This window comes from Nicotiana tabacum, chromosome 11, assembly GCF_000715075.1.
Source record: "Nicotiana tabacum cultivar K326 chromosome 11, ASM71507v2, whole genome shotgun sequence".
NCBI classification, from domain to species: Eukaryota; Viridiplantae; Streptophyta; class Magnoliopsida; order Solanales; family Solanaceae; genus Nicotiana; species Nicotiana tabacum.
Window position 1 is genome coordinate 142,512,454 of NC_134090.1, and position 11,704 is coordinate 142,524,157.

Consider the following 11,704-nt stretch of genomic DNA (forward strand, 5'->3'; position numbering starts at 1 on the left):
GAATTTAGCTGAGAAGTGTTAGTAGAATTTATGCATAAATATGTTATGATTAGATGAATTTTTGAGCTTAGAGTTAAACACTGATTGGACCCTTACCAGTTAGGTTGTGTTAACCGAGGTCCAGTGTTATCAAAGGCGCGCTTAAAGCGTGCTTAAGCCCTGAAGCGAGGCTCAAAACATATTGAGCGCTTTGCCTCGCTTAGTGGGCGCTTCAACATTGTCATCAAAGCTCTAAGACATACTTTTCCTTGCCAACGAGCGTAATCCTGAAGAGGCCATACTAAACCATTGATATTTCACTTATTGTAATTTTTCTTCAATTTCTTAGTCCATATATTTGGTATTCATGCTTATAGATATTAGTTTTGGACTACACATACATATTTGTAATTTTTCTCCATTTGATCCTTTCTTCGTTAAGCCCATGCTTTATTTGCGCTTTGCACTTAAAGCTCCAACATATGTTAGAGCTTTTTTGCGCTTTTCGCCTTTAATAACACTGCCGTGGTCGATTGGATCTTCCATTGCTTACTTTTCTGGATTAAAGAAAGATCGGAGAGCTTCATTTCCTTCTGTAGACAAATTTAAGTTTTTATTACAAGATTAGTAGAGGTGCTTATTTCTTGTTTATGATCACTATGTAAATCTTGCCGAGCAACTATGAAAGACATGCGCGCAATGGTTTATATAATAAATACGGCATTGAGCTATATTGGCAAATCTTCACAAAGCCGAACTCTATTGGTAGGTACGCAGGAAGGACATATAAAAAGTTGACTGTTTATTTGTGTTATCAGACTAAAAAACGATGGAAATATGCAAATCAACATGGATATAAACCTTGAAAAGAAAAACCAATGAACTAAATGGATCTAGATAATAGCATATAAACCTAAATACTATTAGAAACACTACTGAGTACTATAATATATGTAATTATGTATGTGTATATGAACTTATAGAAGCATAGGTAAGTGATGAGAAAAGAGAATGTGATGCTGATGGATTGTTAAATCAATTTGGTTCTTTAATTTCTTTCTGTCTATGCAGGCAATGTATATCCGTGTCAAGCGTAATAGGACCACCTACTTTATTCAATGTGACCCAACCGAGACAATTCTACAAATAAAGGAGAAATTGTATAACCTCGTAGATCAACCTGTTAATGATCAGCGATTAATCCTGATGCCTGCTGGAGACGTATTGGAAGACTCGAAGTCCCTAGCTGATCAGAAGGTAAATTGTCCATCTTTATCATCATCCTTTTTCAACATATCGTATGATCTATTGGTAACACTAGAAAATATTATATCATCTGGAGTAGTACTTTGGATAATCAGCAGATTTTCAGTCTATCTTTATTGATTGTAGACATACAGATACATATTCTGTCCAACTTTCCCTTTTAGGTTGTTCCAAAACTGGTGTCCACATTCTTGAAAAGAATTTTTTTCCTTGAGACTTCGTCAATACTCTTTTTAATATTATATTAACAGAAAACGTTATACGGGAGCTCTTTTAAGGGATATCTTTGAGGAATAGCCTCAACCTGCATCTATTTTAGGTTAAGAAAAATTCTTACTTTTATACCTATACTGAATCAAAATATGACATCTAAAATGTGATGGAGAGAGTCATCTGAGTATATACTGATAACAAGAAAGAAGTTCATGAGGTTCATGAAATATTTTTCTCAAGCAAATAATTCCATACTTCTTTATTTAATCTAAGCTTATGCATTCTTTGTTATTTCTTTAATGTTTTTGAACACTTTTCAGGTCGAAAATGACGCTGTGGTGGCGCTTACTCTGAGAAAAGGTTCTCTTCCCTTTGCATTCTTTTCCCAGTTTTAGGAGAAATTTTTATAGTTTATTAGCTGATAATTTTGTTTTCCCAGTTTTGGGTTCTTTCTTTCCAGAGGAGAGCATCTGATGCATATAACAATGGTTTTCCTTCACTAAAGTGCTCCTCTTTCTTGTCCTTTGCCGCCTCTTAAACAACATGTGCAGCTTCCTGTTTGTCCTGCTTATTCACTTTTTCATGGTCTCACTTTAGTTTGAAGGGGGGGGAGGATGTTGACTCACAGTCACTTCATCTATATGTACAAAATAGTTATACCAATAATTTTTTTTACAGAATAGTTGCATTAGGACTCATTGACTAGAGAAGTATAAACCTCTATATTTTGCATTAGGAGTTGATCTTATATTGGTACTCGAATTAGTTGAACTTCTATTTAGTCAAATACTTGAATGCTATTGAAATTTATTGGCAATGCAAGTGCTCGTGCAGTCTCGCATACCCAATTACATGACATTTTAAAAGGAAAACCAGTTGTGCTTTTGAGGTGGAATTTATTTAGCTTTTTGGTTGTGATCTCCATGTCCTCCCAGAGCATTTTAATTTGTGAACATTTGTATTTGATTTTATACTTTGTTCTAACTTTTGGCTTTACGATATGCATTTTAGTCGAACTTTTCTCATTATGGCTGTGCATATTCTTGCTTTTAGATGACAATGAATTTGAGGATGTAAATATTGTGAGACCGGATGACTTTTACCAGTCCCGCGATTCAGAAGATGGTGCAAATTGGTAACACACATTCTGGGAACATCTAATCCTCAACAAAGATGTGTATACTTTTACACTCTGATCAGGGCAATTGATTTACCAGCTTCTGGTTTGATGAAATACTGAGATAGTGTCGAGTTCCATTTAGCATGAGATTTTGTGATATTGTCCTTCTGTTTAAAAGTGGCACGATGGATAAGAATGTCCAATCAAGAATTTCATTTTTTTTCTTTTAGCAGGATTAACCATTTTCATGTATGGATGAAAATTGCTGGCCAATGTGTACCTTTATCTTCTTGGTTGCATTAACAAACACCCCCCCCCCCTCCCACACCCCACCCTAATCGTACATTGTTCTTCGACAGATGCAAGTAAAATGATGATCTTTTGCCTTAGAACTCGAGGGAGCGGTTAGAAACTTCTAAAATAGATATTTTACATTGTCGCCACAACTCTAGTCTTCTAAGAATTTTGACCATGAAACATGTTGATTATAAGAATAACAAAGTGAACGCCGCGTGGCAGAGCTAGGAATTTTTTCATGGGTATTCAAATTTGAAAGAAGTGAAAAAAAATTCCTGACAAAGGGTATTCAATATGTCTTATATACTTCTAAAACGTAATATTTTACCTATATACGCAGTACAAGTCATTTAGATGCTACGGGGTGCAAAAGTTTCGATTTTTTTGAACTCATGATTGAATGCATTAACTGCATATTAAACGTTAATAATTCTACATTAACCATTCTTCTTTCTGTCAACCCCTCCCTTTTTACCACCCCGCAAAAAATATATGTTGTGGTGATGGGAGTTAAAGAATTAAAGGATTTTTCTAGTTAAAGTGATAAATTTGAGCATGGTTTATTTTATTTACAGAGTCCCACCTGAATTGAATTGTTGGTGTTTCAAATCACTTTTTTTTTGAATAGCTAGTCAAAGGAAATTTTGATTCTATAATTATTGGTCCACAAAAATAGGAGACTAGGTAAGGAATTTTATTGACTGAGGAGAAGGGGTGAGGTACTCTCCGAATCTCGTGGTTCTAGCACCGCTTTTATTGACTAAAATTTGGCTTATATTTACCTTAAATATTGCCGCTTAATAATTGTCAAATTTTATTAATTATATTGACCTAGAAGACTGTGGGCACGCCAGACCTTTATTTGCTTAAATGCATTAAACCAAGAACGTGGTAGTGCACATAGTTCACATACGATTAATTATTGAAGAGCATGATTTATTATTTAAGAATCAGGAGTGGGATTGCTCACAATCACATAACCATTTTTATTAATTGATATTGACCAAAGATCATGTAAAAACACATGGTTAGTATTTCAAACGCACTTAATATTTGCCTAGCGTTAAATTATTTGAATTAAGCAAGTATTGTTTATTAAAGGAAAAATGGGCTGAATTTGTTTATAGATGAACGTAAAAGTTTCATGTGATACCCAGTTTTGCATCACCCATTGAATCTGTACCCACTTTTAAAAAAAAGTTTAACTGATATTAAATTTTTAGTAACTTCAGATTTCATACATTCTTCAGATTAGTTGCACAATGGATTTGTTAAATTTGTTATTGTTTTAACAATTTGATGATTGAGATTCATTATCTATGATATTTGAAAGTTATGTTTCATATTTGAGCTTATTTGGAATAGAGTGGAATATTGAATCGTATGATGGATTGTTGAAATTCGAAGAACAGGTTTATGTTTCAAAACTTCAAATTTTGAATTTGATGTTTCTAAAGTTATACTGAAAATTGAACTACTTAAGATTTCAGATTTTGAATCTGAAGTTGTATTGAAAGATTGAACTACTTAAGATTCGAATCAGAAGTTGCAATTGAAAGATAGAAGAACTTCAAATTCAAAATCTAAAGTTGCTTTTAAGAGCTTGAACAAATTAAGATTTGAATTTCTAAAATTGCAGTTGAAATATAGGAGAACTTCAGATTTGATTTTTGAAGTTGCATTGAATTGATTGTACTACTTCAGATCCGAGCAGGTACACTTTGCAAAGTTTTGTGCAATGCGGGTATAAATTCAATGATGACCCAAAAAATGAGAATACAGTCAGACCTCTCTATAACAACATCCCTACATAATAACACCTCACTATAAAAGTCAAGCTTTTTCGGAACCAATTTTTATGTTATTAGTATATGTTCTATATAATAACACTTCGGTATAACATCCAAAAATATTCGGAACAAACGATGCTATTATAGAGAGGTTTGACTGTATATGCAAATGCCTTGTTATACTTATCACAAAAGGAGAGATTTACTCCTCTAGTATACAAGAAGGCAAGAATTTGCAACAGAACACAACAATGTCACATATTAAAGAATGGTGCCAACCAAAAGACAACTCCTAGAGCTCATTCTGCACTAACAAGAGCTATTATCATGCCAGAAAAACCCAAAATAGTCCATTATCTTTGGACTTAGTCTCAAAACGATCCTACTTTTTCCTCATAGTCCACATTTTTGATAAAGTGGTGCACTTCCAGTTCTAAACCAAACGTCTATGAGAATTTTAACGGATAAAATCTCTCGTTTACTAATAGGTATCTCGCCAATTTGAAAACAAGGGTTCTAAAAAACTTGGGAAAGAAATGGGGGATCAATTTTGACGTAAGATAAAGAGAAGATTTAGTTTGCTCCGAAAGAAAAATCCACATGAGGCGCGCATGACCATCTCTGTTAAAAATCACATATGTTTAGGAAAGGACCATTAGTGCACTACTTGGTAAAAGAATGTGGACTATTAGCACTTGGCATAAAAGAAATAGGATTATTTTGAGCCTACGTCCAAAGATAGTGGACTGTGCTGGGATTTTTCTCCTTACCATGCAGTCAAATAGAAAGCTACAACAGACCCTCCAAGACAGGGTGGAATCTCATGGGGGGATTTGGTCCAACCTTTAGAGATAGTTCATGAAGCTCCTTGTTTATACGTCCAAGCTCCTCATCCAACTGCCTAAATGTAGCTAAAGTCTCCCCCATTCTAAGTGTGACTGCTTGTCGCCGTTGCAGTAAATTTTCCATACTAAATGCTCCATCGATATGTGCTAAACGCTTTTCAAGCCATCCTAATTCAATGCCACTTAACTTTAAGTCCCACAGATGTTGCCCAGCAACATTGAACTGATCCTTGGACAAGTTCATTACTGTAAGATTATCAAGAAAGTAGACTAGTTCTGCCAGTATTTCCAAATGCAGTGACTGAAATATGCTACTTGCAACCTTGAAGTTCACGAGTGAATCAGGGTACCGCGAGACAACCCTATTGAGTATTGGTAAACATCGTCGTGCTACTTGATATCTTCCCCAAGGAACTTGCTCGTCACCACGACCAGGTCCTTTATAGGGAATTCGACTTGGGGTAGAAGAAATAGACATCACTTGGGAGGATGTTGGTTGCTCTAATATGGAAGAAGTCTGTCTCGAGTGATCTTCTGAACAAGTCTGCAGACCGGGAGGATTAGTCTCTTCTTGCTCTTCAAGCCATTCATCAAAATCTACAAGGAGAAAATTTAGCTTCTTAAAATGAAAATGGACAGACCAAAAACTTGCAATTCCAGTTTGGAGTATACGTTCATTTTGGTATAGAGTCATTTTATGATATAAATATTACCTTGTATAGTGGATCGGAGATCACTATCCCAATCCAAAGTTATAGTATCAAGACTAGTGTTTACAAAGTCTGGAAAGTCAGTTTCTTTGAATAACTCATCAAAGTTCTCATCTTGAGCTTGGATGGCCACAGTTTCGTTCGGAATAAATCCCTCGTTATTCTCCCTTGCAACTGCTGTATGCGGTTGCAGTACACTGTCCTCTATATGATGGATATTGTTAAGCGATTCAACTGACTGTTGTCCGATCTCCAAAGCCATCATAGTAGGTCGAGCAGAATTGGATATTGCTTCTGAGTCTTGCATATATTGATCCTCCTCGAGCAAAAGATTTGTCTTGTGTTGACCCTGAGGAAATGACATCTGGTCCATACCACTTGTTCTGCATATCGAAAAAACAAATCAATGTACATAATTTTTTTCTGCCAAAGATTTGTATCAAATAGAGCTCAATGTTCCACAACCTTTTCACATGAGAATCCAGACTGCTCTGTTGCGTTCTAGATATCGTGCCAACCCCAGGCCCATGGTTTCCACCTTCAAAATAGTTGCTCAAGCTCATAATAAATTGACTTGATCTGTAGCGCTCAACCAAAAGCATATCTATGTAAATATGATTGCGAAGTTCTCATTGCAAACTTCATTTTAGTTCACAAATTTTACCTATTGTGGCATGGCTTGTAGTAGACAGAAAAGAGACTTCGGGTTGCAAAGGCATGGGAAGCAACTGCAAGAACCCCTTCCATGCTTTGCCTTGAAAATGTTGATGATCCAACGGAGTTGCATTGATAAGATAAACGCCTAATCCCGACATGTAGTTTGCCAGTTTCATCCCTTGATGAAAATAAGAGGGAAAGAAACCAAATTAGGCAGGAAACGATAAACATGCTACAGTACAAGATATATAATTGCAGGACACGCGGCACAACAGTAACACCCATAGGGAAAGTACCTTAAGAACACAACTAAATCCCCGGCAAGCAATTTCTTACTAGTAACAAATGCACCCCAGCCATTTGTGAGCAAATGCCTCCGAGGTTGGCCTACTCAGTGTAATTCATGCAGAAATTAACTTGGACAGTGAGAACAAAATAGCAAGATATAACTCATTCACTTAAAGTGATTTAGTTTAGGCAAAGGTGCATAGCAGATTCAATGAAAATTAAATACAACAATGATTTCATTTTAACATTCACATTGTTTGATAATGAACATTAGTAAATGCTACGTCCTACTATAGCAGCTATATTCCTAGGTTCAATTCTTCGTCATGATGCTTCTGCATAGTAGAATAACACAAAAAGAATTCAGTCTCACAATATTCAAATCTGACTAACATAAGAGAGGAGGAATTGCCTTGGAATACATGCTTAAAGCGCCATTCATTGCCTTGAAGATCGTTGACTATCAATTCTTGGGTTGGTTTTTCTTGCGCCATGTCCTGATCATGGACGAGAAAAGTCCCCGAAAATGAAAATTAGTCAACCAGATAACTTACTATTCATTTAAGAAACATATAAAGAATACACGAGAAAAATTACTGAAATAGGTATATGAAGATAGTGCATTACCAGGGGAGGGAAGCATTTGTTAGCATCTTTCCGGTGCACAGACAATCCCCAGTTGCTTTTTATATCAGAGGTAGTTAAAGCCTTGCAAAATGACTGATACTGGGGCCTTGGAGGTTCAAGCGGACAAAACTCTGGAGTTGATGGCTCATTTTGCTGCAAAAAAGTTATTTTCAGGCTGAAAGTATATGTGATGCCAGAAAAACTTCAAATAGCAAGTAAATTAAGTTGTTACTTCTTGATTTGGCAACAATATAGTTTCAGCATAGACCTCTTCTGTGTCATGTTCGACCTGCATATAGAAACAATTACTGTAAACTAATGGCTCCACAGATCTTCGTTTTAAGCAAAGACCGTTCATAATAATGTCTATAGTGATACAACAGAAAAAACATTTGAACTACTTTCTTTGTGCATTGGTTAATCATTGCAAGAATAAAACTTTTCATGCTATGTGCACTAATCTACTTCCTCGACATCAATTTAAAGTCTTAGGCTCTGTTGGTGATCATGGTTGGATCATGCAGGTTAGACCTCAAAATTGAAATCGCGTAAGATCTCTACATGTAGGAGCTATTTCCACGATGAATCGAATACACAAATTATCATAGAGATAGTGAATATGGTTCACTTACCCGGATCTCATATCATAAGGACCTGTGCAAGACTGCAGTAGACACTCAAATAGCATGGCCTATGAATACAGAAAAAAAAAACCATAGAGCTAGTCCACGAGGCTGGCTTCCCAACATTGTGATTATTCTAACCATTCTCCGATATAGTCATTTTCCTTAAATAGTTTTCCCAACTCAACAACTTTTTTGTCCCACCGGACCTTGCTGTATTTGTGAATATACAAAGACCATATATCAAATTTATGTAAGACTTCTCAAAGAGAATAAAATGAGACTTATATAAAAGAGATTGGCGATCCTAAAAGTAACAAGCAAGTTCATAAGATCCATGCCCACCCCCTAATGAAAAGCAAAGTTCATAGGGTCCATTAGCAACCCCCAAGAAGAAGAAGAACAACAACAGACCCAGTATAGTCCCACAAGTGGGGTATGGGGAGGTAGAATGTACGCAGACCTTACCCCTGCCTTTAAAAGACAGAGAGGCTATTTCCGGTAGACCCACGGTTCAGGGAGGAAAAAGGGAAGGGGCAACATTAAGCAAATCAATCTGACAACCAAAGCGAAAATATAAAACTAACACCAAGTAATGCAAACAGAAATCGGAACAAGGCAGCAATAAGAAATAACAACAATCTAGGGATAAAAGAAGCTAAGAGACGTATCAAAACAAGGACAACACCCGGCTACCTAATCCTCTACCTTTATTCTCAACCTCTACGCCTTCCTAACTATGGTCATGTCCTCAGTTAGTTGGAGTAACGCCATATCACGCCTAATCACCTTACCCCAATACTTCTTCGGCCTGCCTCACCTCTCCGTTGGCCTTCCAATGCCAGCCTCTCACACCTCCTCACCGGAGCATCGGTGCCTCTCCTCTTAACATGCCCGAACCATCTAATGCTCGCCTCCCGCATCTTATCCTCCCGGACCCCTAAGAAGAAGCACCTCAAAATATTTATGGATTAGAAGCTAAAGCATTTGAAAAAGGAAAAGAAAATGGTGGATGATAGAGTAATGTCAAGCATACCAGAAGACGAATATGAAGAACCCGACATAGTATCTTTCGGGGAAGATGGGACAGTTGTAGTCCTTGAATCCATTCCAGATTGGATGATTGCTCCAACTGACCAGAAAAGTAGGAATTCGTTAGGGGGAAAAAGTGGTAAAAATTTAAAACAAGTTTTCTAGCAACCACACCATTAAATCAGTCGTGCCTCAATCCAAACCAGTTGGAGCCACAATATGAATCTACATCTATTAGCCCTAGTGATCCATTTCATTCTAATACTTACTTCGTTTCATTTTATATGTCGGCGGATGACTGGACACGGAGTTCAAAAAAGAATGAAAGACTTTTCTTACATACTGAAAGTAACCTAATACTATGATGGTCTTAAACCTACAATTACATTTCTATATCTATAAGAGCATATCATTGACTGCAAATTATAGGAGTTTATAGTAAATAGTTCCAACTACATAAATGTGTTATTCTTTTCAAAACAGACTAAAAAGAAACATCGTCACATTAAATGGAACTGAGATTACTAATAAATAAGTTACTATCATTTAACACTACCAAAAAAAAGAAAGAAAAAAAAAACCTGATCCATGTGAATTCTGGGGAAGTAGTGAACTCTCTCCCCAAGCTTGGGAACATCCAACAATGAACCAGAACATGCCCTCCATATTTCCCTACACAGAGCATTATCACCTGGAAAAACAAAATCATCCACCCACCTGACTAGAAAAATGAAACTAAGAAAATAATCAAATAAATCAAGAATTTGTAAGGAAAATTCAATGACCTTCAAAATGTTTTAGCTGTGAATTAGACCCAAGTAAATCGACCATAACTGAAGCAATGCAACAATTTGCTAGTTCTCAATTTAATTAAGAATACCCATCTATTTCTTGATAGCAAAAAAAAAACGACAAGAAAGATAATCTTTTTAGGGTAGAATTTATCTGAACAAAATGCAAACTTTTTGGCTAAAGGTTTACTAGAACAAAATGCTTTTGTTAGTTACATTACAGTAAAGAGAAAAGAAAGTGAAAAGCCAAAACAAGATTTATATGCTGATGTTTCTTTGTACCTTCTTCTTTATTTTTTTCAATTGTTTTTGTACCTTCTTATCATTTTCATCTTCTGTTCTTGTCTCTTTCTGTTTCCTCTATGTTTAATTTTTCTCCATTAACGCGGCTTCGTCACTTTGTGTCATCTGATACAAGTCAACTAACACGTAACTGTGTAGGGGATAGTGTGTAAAAAGAAGTGCACGCGCGCACACAGGGGCAAAGAAGATAAACTTGAATACTCCCTCTATTTCTTATAGTAGTACATATTATGGTGTTTGATTGGAGCTAAAAAATAATTTTTTCTTACACCTATCAGAATAACCTTAGAACTTTGATTTAAAAATAATATGACATGAGTATATGTAAAATAGAAAATTTAAACCTAGAATTATTTTGATATAAAAAATGATATTCTTTTAAAAGTAGATTAAAAGAATATCACGTAAAATAGAACGGAGTTACTTAATTTTCACAATGATTCACAAGTGATTAAAACTGTTAAAATCTCGTAGATATTCTAGAATATTCTAGCATCTTGTAAATATAGTATACCTTAATCTACTCTTAATCATGATTTTATTTCTTTTCTTAGAATATGCATATTTAGGAATATTAACCCAAATTTCATTGAGATGACTCGTACGATCTCAAGTTCCATTGTATTTTTTAGGAGATACAATTATCACATCGTGTTATGTTATCAATCATATGGCATCCACAACTATTTCATATTATATTTTCTTTCTCTACCTACCTTGTTCTCTTTCACCTTGTGTCTTTAGGAGTATATATGTTGTCCATAACCTTACCCCATGAAAAGATAAATTAGTTTCTTGTACTCTTAAATGCATATTTCTAGGTTAGTTGAGGGTGCACAAGTAATATCGATATTATTCACCCAACTTCACACAATGCCTTGTATTAGCTTATGTTACCTTCTTTGAAACCCAACCATACTTAGTCAAGGTGATCATTTAAATATTTCTAAGATATTATAGTTCCTTCTTTTGGAGATTTAGCCATTATCTCTCCTTCATCTTCCTCAACATCTTCACTACCTGTAGCTTCAGTTCCACTATCTATAATTTTAGTTTCATCACCTATTACTCTAGTCCCATAATCTAAAACTCTAGTTCAATCTTCTACAGCTCCACCACTCTTGACTTATCATTACCATCAACGTCCAACATCAAGTCCAGAT

The 11,704-nt window shown here is 35.6% G+C and overlaps 2 protein-coding genes across 14 annotated transcripts; one reads left to right on the forward strand and one right to left on the reverse strand.

Annotated features, from left to right (window-relative positions):
* The first annotated feature begins 530 nt into the window (after positions 1–530).
* On the forward strand, positions 531–2,851 carry LOC107807600 (uncharacterized). Its single transcript, XM_016632019.2, has 4 exons — positions 531–744; positions 1,051–1,236; positions 1,779–1,818; positions 2,512–2,851. The coding sequence occupies exons 1-4, from the start codon at positions 661–663 to the stop codon at positions 2,595–2,597; spliced, it is 396 nt and encodes a 131-aa protein (XP_016487505.1). The 5' UTR covers positions 531–660; the 3' UTR covers positions 2,598–2,851.
* Positions 2,852–4,848: 1,997 nt separating this feature from the next.
* On the reverse strand, positions 4,849–10,716 carry LOC107807599 (uncharacterized). 13 transcript variants are annotated; one of them, XM_016632010.2, is made up of 12 exons: positions 10,554–10,716; positions 10,029–10,138; positions 9,452–9,547; positions 9,210–9,355; positions 8,025–8,081; positions 7,793–7,945; positions 7,578–7,662; positions 7,174–7,264; positions 6,885–7,055; positions 6,686–6,799; positions 6,224–6,603; positions 4,849–6,107 (listed from the first exon to the last, which is right to left on the reverse strand). In XM_016632010.2, the coding sequence occupies exons 2-12, from the start codon at positions 10,111–10,113 to the stop codon at positions 5,455–5,457; spliced, it is 2,031 nt and encodes a 676-aa protein (XP_016487496.2). In that variant the 5' UTR covers positions 10,114–10,138; positions 10,554–10,716; the 3' UTR covers positions 4,849–5,454. The 13 variants fall into 13 exon arrangements, with proteins under 13 accessions (XP_016487496.2, XP_016487493.2, XP_016487494.2 ...); XM_016632007.2 differs by having other exon boundaries at positions 9,210–9,369; XM_016632008.2 differs by having other exon boundaries at positions 9,210–9,369; positions 10,521–10,697.
* Positions 10,717–11,704: the final 988 nt, after the last annotated feature.